Source organism: Pygocentrus nattereri, chromosome 2 (genome assembly GCF_015220715.1).
Source record: "Pygocentrus nattereri isolate fPygNat1 chromosome 2, fPygNat1.pri, whole genome shotgun sequence".
Taxonomy (NCBI): Eukaryota; Metazoa; Chordata; class Actinopteri; order Characiformes; family Serrasalmidae; genus Pygocentrus; species Pygocentrus nattereri.
The window spans coordinates 482,466-505,247 of record NC_051212.1 but is presented as its reverse complement, the minus strand read 5'-3'; the positions used below and the strand labels follow the sequence as shown (position 1 = coordinate 505,247).

The 22,782-nt window shown below is 49.2% G+C and overlaps 1 protein-coding gene across 1 annotated transcript in view; it reads left to right on the top strand.

The window, feature by feature from the left end:
- slc22a23 (solute carrier family 22 member 23) overlaps positions 1–22,782 on the top strand; it is an 87,917-nt gene that overhangs the window by 35,502 nt on the left and 29,633 nt on the right. Inside the window, exons 3-5 of the mRNA XM_037532167.1 lie at positions 491–645; positions 20,578–20,746; positions 22,693–22,782. The exon at positions 22,693–22,782 is cut by the window's right edge and continues 32 nt beyond it. Of these exons, the coding sequence (XP_037388064.1) occupies positions 491–645; positions 20,578–20,746; positions 22,693–22,782 (414 nt within the window). The remainder of the gene's footprint in view (positions 1–490; positions 646–20,577; positions 20,747–22,692) is intronic.

Here is a 22,782-nt window from a genome sequence, read left to right as displayed (position 1 = left end):
TCCGTATTTGCTTGGCTTGATTCGAGACTTGCTTGGCTTGATTCGAGACTTGCTTGTCTTGATTCGAGACTTGCTTGGCTTGATTCAGGACTTGCTTGGCTTGATTCGAGACTTGCTTGTTTTGATTCAGGACTTGATTTTCTTGATTTGAGACTCGCTTGTCTTGATTCGAGACGTCCTTATTTTGGCTTGACACTTGATTGTTTTGATTTGAGACTTTATTTTCTTGAACTGAGACTTGATTGTCTTGAATCGAGAGTTGGTTGTCTTGATTCAAGACTTCCTTTTCAACAGTTATTTCTCCTGATTCAGGACTTTTCTGTCTCAATTCAAGACCTGCTTGATGTGGTTTCAGACTTTTCTCAGGAGTTGAGTCCCAAGACATGCTACGTTTTTGTTCCTTGCAGCCCACTAACCTATTCCATCCTCAGCATTTATGCTCTTGCACTGTGCGAGTTGTACTGAAATGTTACCTGGTACATGTCTGCAGGTTTGGACGCCACCTGGTGCTGATAATTTCGGTGTTTTTCACCCTGGTGTTTGGGATGACAGTTGCTTTCTCTGTGGATGTGACCATGTTCAGCACACTTCGCTTCTTTGAAGGATTCTTCCTGGCAGGAATAGCACTCTCTCTCTATGTCCTGAGTAAGTACTGAAAACAAACATGCACTTCAGCTGTCATTCTGGGCCAACACAAAACACATTACCATGGTATTTTAGCTTTTCCCACAGTAACCCTTAGAAGTCAAGAGTTACGATACACTGTAAAAACAGCTTGCCAGTTCAACCTCGAAAACAACTTCATTTGGTAAGAAGCAGCATAACTGCTTTACTCAAATAAATACAAATAATACAAAGCAAACTGCAATATTTCATATCAGTTCAAGCATCAAAAAAACTTAGCCTCAACTTACACTGTGTTAAACATTTTACAGTGTAATATTCACAGTTTCCTTTATCTTTCAGTTCTGGTAAACAATTATTTACAAATAGATGATTATGTGAATAATTATAGGATACATTATGCAATTAACTATATTTATATTTGATTTATATTCTGCATTTGATAGGATCATATCTGCATGTTCATCTTTTTGATGTGATGCCAAAAATGACAAAAATTTAATAAATGTTTATTAATTTTTTTTAAATTCCCCAGACCATTAACGTTTCATGAAATTCAAATCAATCTACCATTTTCAAACACAATTGTGGTGTGGAGTATAAGTTTAGGATCAGTTCTTTTCTCATCATTTCTCTACTTGTTCCAGTGAGTTATGTGTCAAGAATAAATAAGATAAAGATTTGGGCTAAAATAATAAAAACAGGGTTTGTTTATAAATATGCAGGCAAGTTGACATCAATAACAGTGTAAATGTCCTGTTATGGTTCATCACTGAGTCTCTATTTAAGCCCTGTAACTGGTTAATCTGAGTGGAGAAACTTTGCAGTGGTTTTGCAGTGATGACAGAGGCTGAAGTATTTAATTACAGTGAGCTCCAGTGTGGTAGATGGGTTTTGGCTGTGTTGTTGGTGCTGCAATAAGGTTGGCTGTGTTGGAGGTGTTGGTGGTGCTCCAGTAAGGTTGTCTGTGTTGGAGGTGCTTCAGTGGAGTGGTTGTGTTGGTGGGGCTGCAGTGGGGTTGGCTGTGTTGATGGGGCTGCAGTGGGATTGGTTGTGTTGGTGGGGCTGCAGTGCGGTGGCTGTGTTGGTGGTGTTGGTAGTGCTGCAGTGAGTTGGCTGTATTGCTGGTGCCACAGTGGGGTGGCTGTGTTGGAGGTGCTGGAGTGGGGTGGTTGTGTTGGTGGTGCTGCAGTGGGGTGGTTGTGTTGGTAGAGCTGCAGTGGGTTGGCTGTGTTGGTAGTGCTGTAGTGGAGTGGCTGTGTTGGTGGGGCTGCAGTGGGGTTGGCTGTGTTGCAGGTGCTGCAATGGGGTGGCTGTGGCTGTGTTGGTGGTGTTGGTAGTGTTGCAGTGAGTTAGCTGCATTGATAGTGCTGCAGTGGGGGGGGGCTGTGTTGGAGGTGCTGCAGTGGGGTGGCTGTGTTGGAGGTGTTGGTAGTGTTGCAGTGAGTTGGCTGTGTTGGTAGTGCTGCAGTGGGGTGGCTGTGTGGTAGTGCTGCATTGATGTTGCTGTGTTGGAGGTGCTGCAGTGGGGTGGTTGTGTTGGTAGAGCTGCAGTGGGTTGGCTGTGTTGTTAGTGCTGTAGTGGAGTGGCTGTGTTGGTGGGGCTGCAGTGGGGTTGGCTGTGTTGGAGGTGCTGCAATGGGGTGGCTGTGTTGGTGGTGTTGGTAGTGTTGCAGTAAGTTAGCTGCGTTGATAGTGCTGCAGTGGGGGGGGGGGGGGCTGTGTTGGTAGTGTTGCAGTGAGTTGGCTGTGTTGGTAGTTCTGCAGTGGGGTGGCTGTGTTGGTAGTGCTGAAGTGGGGTGGCTGCATTGGAGGTTCTGCAGTGGGGTGGCTTTGTTGGTGGGGCTGCAGTGGGGTTGGCTGTGTTGGTAGTGCTGCAGTGGGATGGCTGTGTTGGTAGTGCTGCAGTGGGATGGCTGTCTTGTAGCTGCTGCATTGGAGTGGCTGTGTTGGTAGTGCTGTAGTGGAGTGGCTGTGTTGGTAGTGCTGCAGTGGGGTGGCTGTGTTGGAGGTGCTGCAGTGGGGAGGCTGTGTTGGTGGGGCTGTAGTGGGGTTGGCTGTGTTGGCGGTGTTGGTAGTGCTGCAGTGGGAAGGCTGAGTTGGTGGGGCTGTAGTGGGGTTGGCTGTGTTGGAGGTGCTGCAGTGGGGTGGCTGTGTTGGAGGTGCTGCAGTGGGGTGGCTGTGTTGGTAATGCTGGGGTGGGGTGGCTGTGTTGGCTGTGTTCGTAGTGCTGTAGTGGGGTGGCTGTGTTGGTAGTGCTGCAGTGGGGTGGTTGCTTTGGTAGTGCTGTAGTGGAGTGGCTGTGTTGGTAGTGCTGCAGTGGGAAGGCTGTTTTGGTGGGGCCATAGTGGGGTTGGCTGTGTTGCTGGGGCTGTTGTGGGGTTGTTTGTGTTGGCGGTGTTGGTAGTAGTGCAGTGGGGTGGCTGTGTTGGTAGTGCTGCAGTGGGAAGGCTGTGTTGGTGGGGCTGTCATGGGGTTGGCTGTGTTGGCGGTGTTGGTAGTGCTGCAGTGGGAAGGCTGTGTTGGCGGTGTTGGTAGTAGTGCAGTGGGGTGGCTGTGTTGGTAGTGCTGCAGTGGGAAGGCTGTGGTGGTGGGGCTGTAGTGGCGTTGGCTGTGTTGGCGGTGTTGGTAGTGCTGCAGTGGGAAGGCTGTGGTGGTGGGGCTGTAGTGGCTTTGGCTGTGTTGGCGGTGTTGGTAGTGCTGCAGTGGGAAGGCTGTGTTGGTGGGGCTGTTGTGGGTTGGCTGTGTTGGCGATGTTCGTAGTGCTGCAGTGGGAAGGCTGTGTTGTTGCGGCTGTAGTGGGGTTGGCTGTGTTGGTAGTGCTACAGTGGGAAGGCTGTGTTGGTGCAGCTGTAGTTGCGTTGGCTGTGTTGGTAGTGCTGCAGTGGGGTTGGCTGTGTTGGTAGTGCTGCAGTGGGAAGGCTGTGTTGGTGTGGCTGTAGTGGCGTTGGCTGTGTTGGCAGTGTTGGTAGTGCTGCAGTGGGAAGGCTGTGTTGGTGGGGCTGTAGTGGGTTGGCTGTGTTGGCGGTGTTGGTAGTGCTGCAGTGGGAAGTCTGTGTTGGTGGGGCTGTAGTGGGTTGGCTGTGTTGGCGTTGTTGGTAGTGCTGCAGTGGGAAGGCTGTGTTGGCGGTGTTGGTAGTGCTGCAGTGGGAAGGTTGTGTTGGTGGGGCTGTAGTGGGTTGGCGGTGTTGGCATTGTTGGTAGTACTGCAGTGGGGTGGCTGTGTTGGAGGTGCTGCAGTGGGGTGGCTGTGTTGGTAGTACTGGATTGGGGTGGCTGTGTTCGCTGTGTTGGTAGTGCTGCAGTGGGAAGGCTGTGTTGGTAGTGTTGCAGTGGGGTTGGCTGTGTTGGTAGTGCTGCAGTGGGAAGGCTGTGTTGGTGGGGCTGTAGTGGGTTGGCGGTGTTGGTAGTGCTGCAGTGGGAAGGCTGTGTTGGTGCGGCTGTATTGGCGTTGGCTGTGTTAGCAGTGTTGGTAGTGCTGCAGTGGGAAGGCTGTGTTGGTGGGACTGTAGTGGGTTGGCTGTGTTGGCGATGTTCGTAGTGCTGCAGTGGGAAGGCTGTGTTGTTGCGGCTGTAGTGGGGTTGGCTGTGTTGGTAGTGCTGCAGTGGGAAGGCTGTGTTGGCGGTGTTGGTAGTGCTGCAGTGGGAAGGCTGTGTTGGCGGTGTTGGTAGTGCTGCAGTGGGAAGGCTGTGTTGGTGCGGCTGTATTGGCGTTGGCTGTGTTGGCAGTGTTGGTAGTGCTGCAGTGGGAAGGCTGTGTTGGTGGGGCTATAGTGGGTTGGCTGTGTTGGCGGTGTTGGTAGTGCTGCAGTGGGAAGGCTGTGTTGGTGGGGCTGTAGTGGCGTTGGCTCTGTTGGCGGTGTTGGTAGTGCTGCAGTTGGAAGGCTGTGTTGGTAGTGCTGCAGTGGGAAGGCTATGTTGGTGGGGCTGTAGTCGGTTGGCTGTGTTGGCGGTGTTGGTAGTGCTGCAGTGGGAAGGCTGTGTTGTTGCGGCTGTAGTGGGTTGGCTGTGTTGGCGGTGTTGGTAGTGCTGTAGTGGGAAGGCTGTGTTGGTGGGGCTGTAGTGGGTTGGCTGTGTTGGCGGTGTTGGTAGTGCTGCAGTGGGAAGGCTGTGTTGTTGTGGCTGTAGTGGGTTGGCTGTGTTGGCGGTGTTTGTAGTGCTGCAGTGGGAAGGCTGTGTTGGTAGTGCTGCAGTGGGGTGGTTGCTTTGGTAGTGCTGTAGTGGAGTGGCTGTGTTGGTAGTGCTGCAGTGGGAAGGCTGTTTTGGTGGGGCCATAGTGGGGTTGGCTGTGTTGCTGGGGCTGTAGTGGGGTTGTTTGTGTTGGCGGTGTTGGTAGTAGTGCAGTGGGGTGGCTGTGTTGGTAGTGCTGCAGTGGGAAGGCTGTGTTGGTGGGGCTGTCATGGGGTTGGCTGTGTTGGCGGTGTTGGTAGTGCTGCAGTGGGAAGGCTGTGTTGGCGGTGTTGGTAGTAGTGCAGTGGGGTGGCTGTGTTGGTAGTGCTGCAGTGGGAAGGCTGTGGTGGTGGGGCTGTAGTGGCGTTGGCTGTGTTGGCGGTGTTGGTAGTGCTGCAGTGGGAAGGCTGTGGTGGTGGGGCTGTAGTGGCTTTGGCTGTGTTGGCGGTGTTGGTAGTGCTGCAGTGGGAAGGCTGTGTTGGTGGGGCTGTTGTGGGTTGGCTGTGTTGGCGATGTTCGTAGTGCTGCAGTGGGAAGGCTGTGTTGTTGCGGCTGTAGTGGGGTTGGCTGTGTTGGTAGTGCTGCAGTGGGAAGGCTGTGTTGGTGCGGCTGTAGTTGCGTTGGCTGTGTTGGTAGTGCTGCAGTGGGGTTGGCTGTGTTGGTAGTGCTGCAGTGGGAAGGCTGTGTTGGTGTGGCTGTAGTGGCGTTGGCTGTGTTCGCTGTGTTGGTAGTGCTTCAGTGAGAAGGCTGTGTTGGTGGGGCTGTAGTGGGTTGGCTGTGTTGGCGGTGTTGGTAGTGCTGCAGTGGGAAGGCTGTGTTGGTGGGGCTGTAGTGGGTTGGCTGTGTTGGCGGTGTTGGTAGTGCTGCAGTGGGAAGGCTGTGTTGGTGGTGTTGGTAGTGCTGCAGTGTGAAGGCTGTGTTGGTGGGGCTGTAGTGGGTTGGCTGTGTTGGCGGTGTTGGTAGTGCTGCAGTGTGAAGGCTGTGTTGGTGGGGCTGTAGTGGGTTGGCTGTGTTGGCGTTGTTGGTAGTGCTGCAGTGGGAAGGCTGTGTTGGCGGTGTTGGTAGTGCTGCAGTGGGAAGGTTGTGTTGGTGGGGCTGTAGTGGGTTGGCTGTGTTGGCGGTGTTGGTAGTGCTTCAGTGTGAAGGCTGTGTTGGTGGGGCTGTAGTGGGTTGGCTGTGTTGGCGGTGTTGGTAGTGCTGCAGTGCGAAGGTTGTGTTGGTGGGGCTGTAGTGGGTTGGCGGTGTTGGCATTGTTGGTAGTACTGCAGTGGGGTGGCTGTGTTGGAGGTGCTGCAGTGGGGTGGCTGTGTTGGTAGTACTGGATTGGGGTGGCTGTGTTCGCTGTGTTGGTAGTGCTGCAGTGGGAAGGCTGTGTTGGTAGTGTTGCAGTGGGGTTGGCTGTGTTGGTAGTGCTGCAGTGGGAAGGCTGTGTTGGCGGTGTTGGTAGTGCTGCAGTGGGAAGGCTGTGTTGGTGCGGCTGTATTGGCGTTGGCTGTGTTAGCAGTGTTGGTAGTGCTGCAGTGGGAAGGCTGTGTTGGTGGGACTGTAGTGGGTTGGCTGTGTTGGCGATGTTCGTAGTGCTGCAGGGGGAAGGCTGTGTTGTTGCGGCTGTAGTGGGGTTGGCTGTGTTGGTAGTGCTGCAGTGGGAAGGCTGTGTTGGCGGTGTTGGTAGTGCTGCAGTGGGAAGGCTGTGTTGGTGCGGCTGTAGTGGCGTTGGCTGTGTTGGCAGTGTTGGTAGTGCTGCAGTGGGAAGGCTGTGTTGGTGGGGCTGTAGTGGGTTGGCTGTGTTGGCGGTGTTGGTAGTGCTGCAGTGGGAAGGCTGTGTTGGTGGGGCTGTAGTGGCGTTGGCTCTGTTGGCGGTGTTGGTAGTGCTGCAGTTGGAAGGCTGTGTTGGTAGTGCTGCAGTGGGAAGGCTGTGTTGGTGGGGCTGTAGTCGGTTGGCTGTGTTGGCGGTGTTGGTAGTGCTGCAGTGGGAAGGCTGTGTTGTTGCGGCTGTAGTGGGTTGGCTGTGTTGGCGGTGTTGGTAGTGCTGTAGTGGGAAGGCTGTGTTGGTGGGGCTGTAGTGGGTTGGCTGTGTTGGCGGTGTTGGTAGTGCTGCAGTGGGAAGGCTGTGTTGTTGTGGCTGTAGCGGGTTGGCTGTGTTGGCGGTGTTTGTAGTGCTGCAGTGGGAAGGCTGTGTTGGTAGTGCTGCAGTGGGAAGGCTGTGTTGGTGGGGCTGTAGTGGGAAGGCTGTGTTGGTGTGGCTGTCGTGGCATTGGCTGTGTTGGCTGTGTTGGTAGTGCTGCAGTGGGAAGGCTGTGTTCGTGGGGCTGTAGTGGGTTGGCTGTGTTGGCGGTGTTGGTAGTGCTGCAGTGTGAAGGCTGTGTTGGTGGGGCTGTAGTGGGTTGGCTGTGTTGGCTGTGTTGGTAGTGCTGCAGTGGGAAGGCTGTGTTGTGGCTGTAGTGGGTTGGCTGGGTTGGCTGTGTTGGCGGTGTTGGTAGTGCTGCAGTGGGGTGACTGTGTTGGCGGTGTTGGTAGTGCTTCAGTGTGAAGGCTGTGTTGGTGGGGCTGTAGTGGGTTGGCTGTGTTGGCGGTCTTGGTAGTGCTTCAGTGTGAAGGCTGTGTTGGTGGGGCTGTAGTGGGTTGGCTGTGTTGGCGGTGTTGGTAGTGCTTCAGTGTGAAGGCTGTGTTGGTGGGGCTGTAGTGGGTTGGCTGTGTTGGCGGTGTTGGTAGTGCTTCAGGGAGAAGGCTGTGTTGGTGGGGCTGTAGTGGGTTGGCTGTGTTGGCGGTGTTGGTAGTGCTGCAGTGGGAAGGCTGTGTTGGTGGGGCTGTAGTGGGTTGGCTGTGTTGGCGGTGTTGGTAGTGCTGCAGTGGGAAGGCTGTGTTGGTGGTGTTGGTAGTGCTGCAGTGTGAAGGCTGTGTTGGTGGGGCTGTAGTGGGTTGGCTGTGTTGGCGGTGTTGGTAGTGCTGCAGTGGGAAGGCTGTGTTGGTGGGGCTGTAGTGGCGTTGGCTCTGTTGGCGGTGTTGGTAGTGCTGCAGTTGGAAGGCTGTGTTGGTAGTGCTGCAGTGGGAAGGCTGTGTTGGTGGGGCTGTAGTCGGTTGGCTGTGTTGGCGGTGTTGGTAGTGCTGCAGTGGGAAGGCTGTGTTGTTGCGGCTGTAGTGGGTTGGCTGTGTTGGCGGTGTTGGTAGTGCTGTAGTGGGAAGGCTGTGTTGGTGGGGCTGTAGTGGGTTGGCTGTGTTGGCGGTGTTGGTAGTGCTGCAGTGGGAAGGCTGTGTTGTTGTGGCTGTAGTGGGTTGGCTGTGTTGGCGGTGTTTGTAGTGCTGCAGTGGGAAGGCTGTGTTGGTAGTGCTGCAGTGGGAAGGCTGTGTTGGTGGGGCTGTAGTGGGAAGGCTGTGTTGGTGTGGCTGTCGTGGCATTGGCTGTGTTGGCTGTGTTGGTAGTGCTGCAGTGGGAAGGCTGTGTTCGTGGGGCTGTAGTGGGTTGGCTGTGTTGGCGGTGTTGGTAGTGCTGCAGTGTGAAGGCTGTGTTGGTGGGGCTGTAGTGGGTTGGCTGTGTTGGCTGTGTTGGTAGTGCTGCAGTGGGAAGGCTGTGTTGTGGCTGTAGTGGGTTGGCTGGGTTGGCTGTGTTGGCGGTGTTGGTAGTGCTGCAGTGGGGTGACTGTGTTGGCGGTGTTGGTAGTGCTTCAGTGTGAAGGCTGTGTTGGTGGGGCTGTAGTGGGTTGGCTGTGTTGGCGGTCTTGGTAGTGCTTCAGTGTGAAGGCTGTGTTGGTGGGGCTGTAGTGGGTTGGCTGTGTTGGCGGTGTTGGTAGTGCTTCAGTGTGAAGGCTGTGTTGGTGGGGCTGTAGTGGGTTGGCTGTGTTGGCGGTGTTGGTAGTGCTTCAGGGAGAAGGCTGTGTTGGTGGGGCTGTAGTGGGTTGGCTGTGTTGGCGGTGTTGGTAGTGCTGCAGTGGGAAGGCTGTGTTGGTGGGGCTGTAGTGGGTTGGCTGTGTTGGCGGTGTTGGTAGTGCTGCAGTGGGAAGGCTGTGTTGGTGGTGTTGGTAGTGCTGCAGTGTGAAGGCTGTGTTGGTGGGGCTGTAGTGGGTTGGCTGTGTTGGCGGTGTTGGTAGTGCTGCAGTGTGAAGGCTGTGTTGGTGGGGCTGTAGTGGGTTGGCTGTGTTGGCGTTGTTGGTAGTGCTGCAGTGGGAAGGCTGTGTTGGCGGTGTTGGTAGTGCTGCAGTGGGAAGGTTGTGTTGGTGGGGCTGTAGTGGGTTGGCTGTGTTGGCGGTGTTGGTAGTGCTTCAGTGTGAAGGCTGTGTTGGTGGGGCTGTAGTGGGTTGGCTGTGTTGGCGGTGTTGGTAGTGCTGCAGTGGGAAGGCTGTGTTGGCGGTGTTGGTAGTGCTGCAGTGGGAAGGCTGTGTTGGCGGTGTTGGTAGTGCTGCAGTGGGAAGGTTGTGTTGGTGGGGCTGTAGTGGGTTGGCTGTGTTGGCGGTGTTGGTAGTGCTTCAGTGTGAAGGCTGTGTTGGTGGGGCTGTAGTGGGTTGGCTGTGTTGGCGGTGTTGGTAGTGCTGCAGTGGGAAGGCTGTGTTGGCGGTGTTGGTAGTGCTGCAGTGGGGTTGAACCTTAATGTGGGTCATGTTTTGGAAAGAGGGCCGGAGAGCTGAGTGTTTTGGAAATGGGGAAGCAGGTCAGTGTCGTCAGTGTAAACAGCAGCAGGGTTTCCTACAGAGAGAGAGAGAGAGATATTCTGTATATTCTGTATATTATGTTCAGTGTTTTGTCTGATTCTCTGTGCTGTGATTCCCATTTTTGTAAAGCTGCTTTGTGACAACATCAGTTGTAAAAAGCGCTATATAAATAAATTTGATTTGATTTGATTTGATGAGAGAGAGAGAGAGAGAGAGAGAGAAAGGGAGAGAGAAAGGGAGAGAGAGAGAGAGAGAGAAAGAGAGAGAGAGAGAGAAAAAGGGAGAGAGAGAGAGAGAGAGAGAGTGAGAGCGAGAGAGCGAGAGAGAGAGAGAGAGAGAGAGAGAAAGGGAGAGAGAGAGAGAGCGAGAGAGAAAGAGAGAGAGAGAGAAAGAGAGAGAGAAAGGGAGAGAGAGAGAGAGAGAGAGTGAGAGAGAGAGAGTGAGTGAAAGAGAGAGAGAGAGAGCGAGAGAGAGAGAGAGAGAGAGAGAGAGAAAGGGAGAGAAAGAGAGAGAGAAAGGGAGAGAGAGAGAGAGAGAGAGTGAGATAGAGAGAGTGAGTGAGAGAGAGAGCGAGAGAGCGAGAGAGAGAGAGAGAGAGAGAGAGAAAGGGAGAGAGAGAGAGAGAGAAAGGGAGAGAGAGAGAGAGAGAGAGAGTGAGTGAGTGAGAGAGAGAGAGAGAGAGAGAGAGAGAAAGGGAGAGAGAGAGAGAGAGAGAGAGAGAGAGAGAGAAAGGGAGAGCCCACTGGACCATGTGACTGCTGGTTGTGCCGTTAGTGGACAAAGTTGAGCATGATGGTCTTTATAAATGATGTCCAGCTACTTCAGAACACTGCAGCTCAGTCTTCGGATAAAAGACGTCAGATCACATTACCAGGGAGTTTCAGCGTTTCTGCTACTGAGACCTGTTAATGAAGCTCAGCCCTGAGAAATCGCACTGACCTGAAGCATCTCAGTCCTCCTTTTAGTGAGACAATTTGGTTAATAAAATTATTAAAGATATCTAGTAATAAAGTAAATAATCATAAATTAAGCATACATGAATCTCAAATATTGGATTTATTGACTATATGTATGATAACTGTACTTGGCCAGACACCCTCTTTTCAGTGCGAGTCGTGTGGTCTGACATTCCTGTGCAGTGGATTTTCAGCTGGTGTTGAACGAGTGAACGATTCTTTCTTCTGTTACGATTAAATCTTTGATTTCTAAGTTGCTGTTATTTTATCTTCTGACTTGTTGATGGTTGTGTGTCGTGGTGTTCTCCAGGCGGCGGTCAGGCCAGGTTCTCCAGGCTGCTGTCCATCCTTGTGGACGGAGATTGAACAGAGATGACTGAGCTGTGCTGACAGAGCATTAACAGCTCATTTATTTACTGACCTCAGTCTCTCTGACCACTCACCCTCGCTCAGTCTGTCTGCACTCATAAACAGATAAAAGCTCATTAGACAGTTCAAACTATCGTGGCCGCTACTGCCGTAGCACTGCAGCTCAGTGTAAAGCAGCTAATCCAGACGCCAGGCGTGTGTTTATAGACTACGTTTGGGGTCAGTGGTGGGGGTCTGGGATGGCCTGTGGGAGTGTGTTACAGGCCTGAACTATCGTTATACATTAAGTCATGTTCTGAGACTTCAGTCATTTCTCCAGCTCAACGCTGACCTTCTCCAGCAATCGAGGGCTTTACTGATGATCCAGAATCCTCTTTGTACAGCTGTTGCCGTGGTAATAGCCTTGTCTATAATTGCCTTTGTCTGGGCTGTAAAAGCCACAGCCACTCTAATGTACTCCACACTGTCTGCCTGACTACATCCGTCAGATTCAGGTGGATATATGAATACATAAACACACACACACACACACACACACACACACATATCTACATACATACACCGATCAGGCGTAACGTTCTGACCACCTCCTCGTTTCTGCGCTCACTGTCCACTTTATCAGCTCCACTGACCTTATAGCTGCACTCTGTAGTTCTACAGTTACAGACTGTAGTCCATCTGTTTCTCTGATACTCTGTTACCCTGTTCCTCAGTGGTCAGGACCCCCATGGACCCTCACAGAGCAGGTACTGTTTGGGTGGTAGATCATTGTCAGCACTGCAGTAGCACTGACATGGTGCTGGTGCGAGTGGATCAGACACAGCAGAGATGCTGTAATTGTAAATTGCTGTAAGGTGATCAGTATCAGCTGATCATGCTCATGTATCAGGCCTTCCGCTCCAGGTTTGGCTTTAGTGCAGAAGACTGGAGGAGGAGGAGCACATCTACTCCACATCTAATCCTGCTTGTCTCTCCTTCCAGTGCTCTGCTGACCCTTATCATTCTCCCCTTGCAGTGTGAAACTGATCCAGGCCTGATTTAGACCACTTTCTGGACATAACTAGGTCTGCTGGTCAGCTGGTCTCACACTGTTTCCACACTGAGTCTCATAAAACCCTTTAACGGTTCTCATGCTGATCACAGCCGATTCGCTGACGTTCACCTGCTGTCACTCACTCGGGGTGAATGTTATGTAAATGAGTTGAGTGGTAACCAATCAGATTGAGACTTGAATACACGCTGTGGCTTAGATATATAACGGCTTAAAAAACACCTGGTGCTTTGAGAACATTGAACATTATTACCAGAGTGGACCAAACATCAGGCACAAAACCAGCGAGAACATCCTGAGTAGAACCCTGAGAACCTCAGGAGGAAACCCATTCACTGAGGGTTCCTCTGAACTTTAACTGCAGCGTTTTTCATTTGACCCCCGATGCTGATGATCAGACGCTCTGCTGGGCTTCATGGCTCGTTCTGTAGATGCACTGTATCAGTTTTAGTGAGGTTGTTTGATGTAAACTGGTTTGGGTTTTTGGTCTTCAGCGTGTTCAGTTTCAGTTTTAGTAAGAACTTCCTGACCAGGAGAAAAAACTCTCCCGTCATCTAATCACACTGAGGTCAGACGCTGAGAGGTGTTCTGTAGTCAGGAACATGTGTCTGTCTGTCTGTCTGTCTATTGTTTATGGTCTCCGAGCTCCTTTGTGCAGATTCTTCAGAGACTGATTTGTTGTTGTTTTGATGAAGCTAAAGACGCATCACTGCTCCACGGCTCACTGTTTAAAATAACTGCGGCTGTAAACGACATGCAGTGAAATACAGACACACATCAGACACACATCACGGCTGTCCTCACTCGCCGTGAGGTTTCATTGGTTTGGGGTTTGTTGTGGTCAGTGTTGTGGTCAGTGTTATAGATGTTAGTGTAGATACACAGTCACTGCACACACGTGTTCTTATTTATGCATGTGTATATCTGTGTTCTACACTGCGGCTGTTTGAATGTAGTCCCCTCTCACCGTAGACTCACTATATAAATCTCTATTTATTTATATATACAAGGGAAGTGGTCAGTGCTTAAAGAACACTGTCCAGCTGCATAATCAGTCCAGTTTAACAGGATTTAGTTTTACAGCCTGTTTTAGTGCAGAACGTTCTCAGTTCCAACACTCAGAACAGCTAAACTAAACATGCGGATACGCGCTGTGTTCAGTGGGAATATCTTCAGATATCATGTTTGCTGTGTCGCTCAGCCCCAGCACCATGTCTTCACCCCAGGACCCCTCACCCGCTCACTCTCTCACTCCCACCTGTTTTCCAGCTGCTGCCCCCCGTCTGCCTCCACAGACACTAATACCACATCAATGTCAGAACAGGAATTCAGTGAGTTCAGATTCTTTCCTCCAGCTGAGGCTCTGCTGAGGACAGAGAAGCTGAGTGCTGAACATTCAGCTCATCCATTGCAGGACTGTAAGGGGCAGGGTTTAGGGTGGTGCTTATTGTATAAGCAGTATTGGAGTATAGGAGTAATGTTAAGGACGTAGGGAGCCGTGTTTAGGACGTAGGGGTAGTATTTAGGGTGTAGGGGTGGTGTTTGGTGTGTAGGGGTAGTGTTTGGTGTGTAGGGGTGGTGTTTGGTGTGTAGAGGGTAGGGTATAGGGGTGGTGTTTGGTGTGTAGGGGTAGTGTTTAGGGTGTAGGGGTAGTGTTTGGGGTAGTGTTTAGGGTGTAGGGGTGGTGTTTGGTGTGTAGGGGTGGTGTTTGGTGTGTAGAGGGTAGGGTGTAGGGGTGGTGTTTGGTGTGTAGAGGGTAGGGTGTAGGGGTGGTGTTTGATGTGTAGGGATAGTGTTTAGGGGTAGTGTTTAGGGTGTAGGGGTGGTGTTTGGTGTGTAGAGGGTGGTGTTTGGTGTGTAGAGGGTAGGGTGTAGGGGTGGTGTTTGGTGTGTAGAGGGTAGGGTGTAGGGGTGGTGTTTGGTGTGTAGAGGGTAGGGTGTAGGGGTAGTGTTTAGGGTGTAGGGGTGGTGTTTGGTGTGTAGAGGGTGGTGTTTAGGGTGTAGGGGTGGTGTTTGGTGTGTAGAGGGTAGGGTGTAGGGGTGGTGTTTGGTGTGTAGAGGGTGGTGTTTAGGGTGTAGAGGTGGTGTTTGGTGTGTAGAGGGTGGTGTTTGGTGTGAAGAGGGTAGGGTGTAGGGGTAGTGTTTAGGGTGTAGGGGTGGTGTTTGGTGTGTAGAGGGTGGTGTTTGGTGTGTAGAGGTGGTGTTTGGTGTGTAGAGGGTGGTGTTTGGTGTGTAGGGGTGGTGTTTGGTGTGTAGAGGGTGGTGTTTGGTGTGTAGAGGGTAGGGTGTAGGGGTGGTGTTTGGTGTGTCGAGGGTAGGGTGTAGGGGTGGTGTTTGGTGTGTAGAGGGTAGGGTGTAGGGGTAGTGTTTGGTGTGTAGAGGGTGGTGTTTAGGGTGTAGGGGTGGTGTTTGGTGTGTAGAGGGTAGGGTGTAGGGGTGGTGTTTGGTGTGTAGAGGGTGGTGTTTAGGGTGTAGAGGTGGTGTTTGGTGTGTAGAGGGTGGTGTTTGGTGTGAAGAGGGTAGGGTGTAGGGGTAGTGTTTAGTGTGAAGAGGGTAGGGTGTAGGGGTAGTGTTTAGGGTGTAGGGGTGGTGTTTGGTGTGTAGAGGGTGGTGTTTGGTGTGTAGAGGTGGTGTTTGGTGTGTAGAGGGTGGTGTTTGGTGTGTAGGGGTGGTGTTTGGTGTGTAGAGGGTGGTGTTTGGTGTGTAGAGGGTAGGGTGTAGGGGTGGTGTTTGGTGTGTCGAGGGTAGGGTGTAGGGGTGGTGTTTGGTGTGTAGAGGGTAGGGTGTAGGGGTAGTGTTTAGGGTGTAGGGGTGGTGTTTGGTGTGTAGAGGGTGGTGTTTAGGGTGTAGGGGTGGTGTTTGGTGTGTAGAGGGTAGGGTGTAGGGGTGGTGTTTGGTGTGTAGAGGGTGGTGTTTAGGGTGTAGAGGTGGTGTTTGGTGTGTAGAGGGTGGTGTTTGGTGTGAAGAGGGTAGGGTGTAGGGGTAGTGTTTAGGGTGTAGGGGTGGTGTTTGGTGTGTAGAGGGTGGTGTTTGGTGTGTAGAGGTGGTGTTTGGTGTGTAGAGGGTGGTGTTTGGTGTGTAGGGGTGGTGTTTGGTGTGTAGAGGGTGGTGTTTGGTGTGTAGGGGTGGTGTTTGGTGTGTAGAGGGTGGTGTTTGGTGTGTAGAGGGTAGGGTGTAGGGGTAGTGTTTAGGGTGTAGAGGTGGTGTTTGGTGTGTAGAGGGTGGTGTTTGGTGTGAAGAGGGTAGGGTGTAGGGGTAGTGTTTAGGGTGTAGGGGTGGTGTTTGGTGTGTAGAGGGTGGTGTTTGGTGTGTAGAGGTGGTGTTTGGTGTGTAGAGGGTGGTGTTTGGTGTGTAGGGGTGGTGTTTGGTGTGTAGAGGGTGGTGTTTGGTGTGTAGAGGGTGGTGTTTGGTGTGTAGAGGGTGGTGTTTGGTGTGTAGGGGTGGTGTTTGGTGTGTAGAGGGTGGTGTTTGGTGTGTAGAGGGTGGTGTGTAAGTAAGTAAGTATTTATATAGCTCAGCTACAAAGTGCTTCACAAACAACAAGTACTAAAAATAGAATAAAACAAAACAGATACATATAACTATAAAAACAGTACAGCTACATTCATAAACAACATAAAACTGACATAAAACCATAAAAACAATGCAGCACTGTCCAATAAATAACAAACGCATCACCTGTGACCAAAAGCTAATGAATAGAGATGCGTTTTGAGTCTTCCTTTAAAAATGCCCTAGTTCCAGCTAGTCTAACATCCAAAGGCAGAGCATTCCACAACTTGGGGGCATACATCTCCCACTAAGAGCCCCTGACTAGATGACCTTAGTGATCTGGTACTAGGATACGGTGATAATAACTCTGAAATATATTTTGGCCCATCACCGTGCACCGCAACCAATGCAGAGATGCCAGTACAGGGGTGATATGCTCCCTTCTTTTAGTCCCCGTAAGTACCCGGGAGCTGCATTCTGAACCAGCTGCAGCCGTGCCATTACCCCTTGATTAAGACATGTAAATAGTGCATTGCAATAATCAAGTCATGATGATACAAAAGCATGAATGATCTTCTCTGTGTCCTGGAAGGAGAGCATTTTCTTGATTTTGGCAATATTTCTCAATTGAAAATAACAGGCCTGCACCAGCTTTGTTATATGCATTGAGAAATTAAGATCTGAGTCAAAGATGACTCCGAGGTTTCTGGGATAAGGGTTTATCTGTGAAGCCAATAACCCAAGTTCCTTCTTTAGGTTATCAGCAACCTTTTGAGAACCCAGAACCAATACTTCTGTTTTCCCGTCATTTAATTTGAGGAAATTACAGCTCAGCTACAGCGGTTTAGTGGTGACACCGAGCAGAAGACTCCACAGAGAGATATATATATATATATATATATATATATAGAGAGAGAGAGAGAGAGAGAGAGAGGGGGGGGGGGGGGGGTCTGAGTGTGTAACCAGTCTGAACATGCAGACTCTTCTCTGACAGTATACGAACAGATTTAAAGGGAAACTCCATCCATCTTCCAAAATTCCCCCATAACTCAGAGGTTCAGAGGGTTTGGAGTGAAGTGGTTCAATCGTCTTTAGAGTGGTGGTGATGGGAACCAGGCGTCGCCATGACTACAACACAGATATAGACACTTTATTTACCATCCAGAACCACCAGAGAACCTACATGAGTCTTCTGAGCTTATATGGAATGTTGATGATGGAAAACAGTGGAAAATCTGGAATAATGAGTTTTCTTTGGGAAAATGTGTCCCCACTGTTGGTGGACTTTCCCTTTAAGGTCAGTAACATGCTGAGTGAGTGAGAGAGGACAGAGGGTGGGGGGAGGGCGGAGGGGAGAGTGGGGGGCAGTGACATACAGACCCAGTGTGGAGTGGATCTGAATATGTGAGACTTTGGCACGAAGCCACGAGCTGCTCATGTGACTCTGAAGGTCAAAGTCTGAGAGTGGACACACACACACACACACACACACACACACACACGTGGCCAGTGCTCCCCCTGGTGGTGAGCTGAGGAACCTGAGGGAACACTGCCAGAGAATGCTGAGAGAACGCTGTGTTCCACCGGCCACACTGCATCTGTTCTAACTGACCACACTGGCTGACCACTCCTCAATACTGACCACCACCACCAACCTACTGAAATACAGCATAACACAGAGAATAATGATATAATCAACTGTGCATTCAGTCTGGTCAGAAACACGTGGCCATGACCCAGAACAGCGCTACACTTTGTGTTCTGGGCCGGTAAGGCAAGGCAAGGCAAGGCAAGGCAAGTTTATTTATATAGCACCTTTCATGCACAACGGTCATTCAAAGTGCTTTACAAATGAAAAAATACAGAAAAATGTAATTAATGTAAATAAAATAAAATTTATGTAAATTAAAAAAATTTAAAAACAGAATTAAAACAATAGATTTAAAAGAAGTTAATCAAATTTAAAAGAAGGAGATAAAAAATTAGAATAAAAATAAGAAACATGATTAAAACAATAGATATAAAGAAGTTAAATGAATGAGGATAAGAGTGGCGTTACAGGATAAAAGTGGATTAAACTGAGCTAAAGGCTCAAACAGGAAGGTCTTCATTCTGGATTTAAAAGTGTCGAGTGTTGGGGCTCTTCTGATGCTCTCTGTCAACTGGTTATTATGTTAATAACTGTATATTATGTTCAGTGTTTTGTCTGATTCTCTGTGCTGTGATTCCCATTTTTGTAAAGCTGCTTTGTGACAACATCAGTTGTAAAAAGCGCTATATAAATAAATTTGATTTGATTTGATTTGATTTGGTTCCATTTCAGAGCAGCGTAGTAGCTAAACGCCGCCTCTCCGTGTTTAGTTTTTACCTTAGGCTGCACTAACTGACCAGTTCCTGATGATCTGAGAGTTCTGCCCGGCTCATATTGCTGGAGCACATCTAATAAATATACTGGTCCTGCACCATTAAGACATTGATAGACCAGTAATAGTACCTTAAAGTCTATCCTGTAACTATCCTGTAGGTAAGACGCGTCAGAGGGTTTGAGTGAATCCTGGTTTGATGCCGATTAAAATAAGTGACGGTTAAAAACTGCTCTACGTCCCCCTGAGATCATCAGATCCCTTCATCTTCAGCCTGACCTCGTCCTCCTGACCTCCACCTGACCAGTCCTGACTGTTAACCTCAGAGCAGAGCTTCTCTTGATTCAGCACTGAGCACACTGAAAGCTACATCTCCTCATCTTAGATGATCACTAATCTACCGTCACTCAGTTCGAGATTATTACGGCCGATTATTCAGGAGCTCCAGGGACTGTGAGCTGGCCGAGCTGCTCTCACATTACAGAGCTGTGAAGGGGTTTAAATCATTTCTGGACATTCTGTGTTTCTGTGGTCTTGTTCACTAATGTTTTCACTGTATGGCTCACGCTGGTGCAGTGAGACGATCTGACTGAAATCGCTTAAAACAAGAAAAACACAGAAATATTGATAAAATTCCTACAACAGTCGCAACGTGAGAAATACTAGATGGCTCGACTCGATTTAGGGTCAGTTAGAGTGGAGGTTAAACCCTCAGAGAGGCCTTAGAGCTGGACTGAGGGCCGAGATCTGCGCCGTCAGGCCAGCTCGCTGACGTTACCTAGTCCTATTGGTCAGTGGGTTCTGTGGTTTGATCGGTTCTCTCCACTGTGATGATGATCTGAAGTCCCACACAGTAGCGCCAGGTGACCTTCCTTCTATGCTCAGCTGACAAACAAAACCTCACCCTGAAGACCTGCTGCTGTTCCTCAGCAGCTCCTCCCACCTTCAGCATGCATCAGAGGGGCTGCTCCCACCTTCAGCATGCATCATCAGAAGGGCTCTTTCACCTTCAGCATGCATCATCATTGGGGCTCCTCCCACCTTCAGCATGCATCATCAGAAGGGCTCTTTCACCTTCAGCATGCATCATCATTGGGGCTCCTCCCACCTTCAGCATGCATCATCAGAAGGGCTCTTTCACCTTCAGCATGCATCATCAGAAGGGCTCTTTCAGCATTCAGCATGCATCATCATTGGGGCTCCTCCCATCTTTAGCATGCATCATCAGAAGGGCTCTTTCACCTTCAGCATGCATCATCAGTGGGGCTCCTCCCACCTTCAGCATGCATCATCAGAAGGGCTCTTTCACCTTCAGCATGCATCATCAGTGGGGCTCCTCCCACCTTCAGCATGCATCATCAGAAGGGCTCTTTAAAGGAAAACTCTGGCTGGGCCACTCCAGAGACCACTCCTGTTCCAGACCCTGTCTGATCCCGGTTCCTCCGGAGCAGCTTCCTGTTCTGGGAAAGCTGGGAACTTTTGAAGAAGGTCTAATTGAGGCATGTAGAGTTCAGAGCCATCCTCTGTGTCTCGGTGTGCCGGAGTGACCATGTGCGCTGAATACTAACGTCCACTCTGAATGAACCAGTGAGGCTCTGACTGAGTTCAGGAGCAGCCTGAGATCCACAGGTTCCACTCTGAGGTTCTCTAACAGAACCACTTACAGTAGACCAGAAGTATTTACTGAGCACCTGTAAACCAACCTCTGCTGATGCCCGATCATTGATGAACAGCTCTGCTGATGGCTGATCATTGATGAACAGCTCTGCTGATGCCTGATCATTGATGAACAGCTCTGCTGATGGTCGATCATTGATGAACAGCTCTGCTGATGCCCGATCATTGATGAACAGCTCTGCTGATGGCTGATCATTGATGAACAGCTCTGCTGATGGTCGATCATTGATGAACAGCTCTGCTGATGGTCGATCATTGATGAACAGCTCTGCTGATGCCTGATCATTGATGAACAGCTCTGCTGATGGTCGATCATTGATGAACAGCTCTGCTGATGCCTGATCATTGATGAACAGCTCTGCTGATGGCCCATCATTGATGAACAGCTCTGCTGATGGTCGATCATTGATGAACAGCTCTGCTGATGCCTGATCATTGATGAACAGTCCTGCTGATGGCCGGTCATTGATGAACAGCACTGCTGATGGCCTATCATTGATGAACAGCTCTGCTGATGCCTGATCATTGATGAACAGCTCTGCTGATGGCCAGTCATTGATGAACAGCACTGCTGATGGCCTATCATTGATGAACAGCTCTGTTGATGCCTGATCATTGATGAACAGCTCTGCTGATGGCCGATCATTGATAAACAGCTCTGCTGATGCCCGATCATTGATGAACAGCTCTGCTGATGGTCAATCATTGATGAACAGCTCTGCTGATGCCCGATCATTGATGAACAGCTCTGCTGATGCCCGATCATTGATGAACAGCTCTGCTGATGGCTGATCATTGATGAACAGCTCTGCTGATGGCTGATCATTGATGAACAGCTCTGCTGATGGCCGATCATTGATGAACAGCTCTGCTGATGCCCGATCATTGATGAACAGCTCTGCTGATGGCTGATCATTGATGAACAGCTCTGCTGATGCCCGATCATTGATGAACAGCTCTGCTGATGGTCGATCATTGATGAACAGCTCTGCTGATGGCCGATCATTGATGAACAGTTCAGCTGATTCCTGATTATTGATGAACAGCTCTGCTGATTCTTGATTATTGATGACCAGCTCTGCTGGTCGCTGATTATTGATGAGCAGCTCTGCTGATCACTCATATCGATCGTAATGATGGGCCGATTCCCTCGCGTTAGCGTGAATGTTAGTATCGGAGCAGTAAGCGCTTGCTGGTGTGTGTTTGTTTACTCGTTTTGTTTGTTTACTCAGGGATCGAGCTGTGTTTACCTGGCTGGCGGTTCTCCATGACGATGGTGGCGAACTTCCTGACACTGGCTGGTCAGCTGCTGATGCCCGGGCTGGCCGCATTGTGCCGAGACTGGCAGGTCTTGCAGGCCGTGATCATCTGCCCACTGCTGATAATGCTAACGTACATATGGTGAGATCATCTCCCTCTTACCGCTCCAAATATGAATCTGAACCAAATCTCAATCAAAACGGAATCAGATCTAAATCTGAATCAAATCTAAACTAATTCTCAATCAGATCCTAACAAAATGGCAATCAGATCAGGTCTAAATCAATCAAGTCTGATCTAAATCTGAACTAGATCACATGTAAATCTGAATCAGATCTCATCTAAATCTGGATCAAAACTGGTCTGAGTCTGAATCAGATCCAGAAGTTTTACAGGGATTAAATCCTGGTTCTAATGAAACTTAACTGGGCACTTTACTGTAGTTGGCCAATTTGTTAAGGTTTTGTCATTTAGTGTAGTTTGCTGGTTTATTGTGGTAGTTTAGCGTAGTTTGCTGGTTTATTGTGGTAGTTTAGTGTAGTTTGCTGGTTTATTGTGGTAGTTTAGTGTAGTTTGCTGTGGTAGTTTAGTGTAGTTTGCTGGTTTATTGTGGTAGTTTAGTGTAGTTTGCTGGTTTATTGTGGTAGTTTAGTGTAGTTTGCTGGTTTATTGTGATAGTTTAGCATAGTTTACTGGTTTATTGTGATAGTTTATTGTAGTTTGCTGGTTTATTGTGGTAGTTTAGTGTAGTTTGCTGGTTTATTGTGGTAGTTTAGCATAGATTGCTGGTTTATTGTGGTAGTTTAGTGTAGTTTGCTGGTTTATTGTGATAGTTTAGTGTAGTTTGCTGGTTTATTGTGGTAGTTTAGTGTAGTTTGCTGGTTTATTGTGATAGTTTTGTGTAGTTTGCTGGTTTATTGTGGTAGTTTAGTGTAGTTTGCTGGTTTATTGTGGTAGTTTAGCGTAGTTTGCTGGTTTATTGTGGTAGTTTAGCGTAGTTTGCTGGTTTATTGTGGTAGTTTAGTGTAGTTTGCTGGTTTATTGTGATAGTTTAGCATAGTTTGCTGGTTTATTGTGATAGTTTATTGTAGTTTGCTGGTTTATTGTGGTAGTTTAGCGTAGTTTGCTGGTTTATTGTGGTGGTTTAGTGTAGTTTGCTGGTTTATTGTGGTAGTTTAGTGTAGTTTGCTGGTTTATTGTGATAGTTTAGCATAGATTGCTGGTTTATTGTGGTAGTTTAGCATAGATTACTGGTGTATTGTAGTTTAGCGTAGTTTGCTGGTTTATTGTGGTAGTTTAGTGTAGTTTGCTGGTTTATTGTGATAGTTTAGTGTAGTTTGCTGGATTATTGTGATAGTTTAGCGTAGTTTGCTGGTTCATTGTGGTAGTTTAGCGTAGTTTGCTGGTTTATTGTGATAGTTTATTGTAGTTTGCTGGTTTATTGTGGTAGTTTAGCATAGTTTGCTGGTTTATTGTGGTGGTTTAGTGTAGTTTGCTGGTTTATTGTGGTAGTTTAGTGTAGTTTGCTGGTTTATTGTGATAGTTTAGCATAGATTGCTGGTTTATTGTGGTAGTTTAGCATAGATTACTGGTGTATTGTAGTTTAGCGTAGTTTGCTGGTTTATTGTGGTAGTTTAGTGTAGTTTGCTGGTTTATTGTGATAGTTTAGTGTAGTTTGCTGGATTATTGTGATAGTTTAGCGTAGTTTGCTGGTTCATTGTGGTAGTTTAGTGTAGTTTGCTGGTTTATTGTGGTAGTTTAGCATAGTTTGCTGGTTTATTGTGGTAATTTGGCATAGTTTGCTGGTTTATTGTGGTAGTTTAGTGTAGTTTGCTGTTTTATTGTAATCGTTTAGTGTAGTTTGCTGGTTTATTGTGGTAGTTTAGCGTAGTTTGCTTGTTTATTGTGGTAGTTTAGTGAAGTTTGCTGGTTTATTGTGGTAGTTTAGCGTAGTTTGCTTGTTTATTGTGGTAGTTTAGTGTAGTTTGCTGGTTTATTGTGGTAGTTTAGCGTAGTTTGCTTTGCTGTTTTGGTAGTTTCAAATAGTTTCCTGGTTGGAAGTTGATCAGTGTGTCTCCTTCTCTCAGGCTTTTCCCAGAGTCCCTTCGCTGGTTGTTGGCGACTCAGCAGTACTGTAGAGCGAAGCGGATCGTGGAGCACATCGCTAAGACAAACCG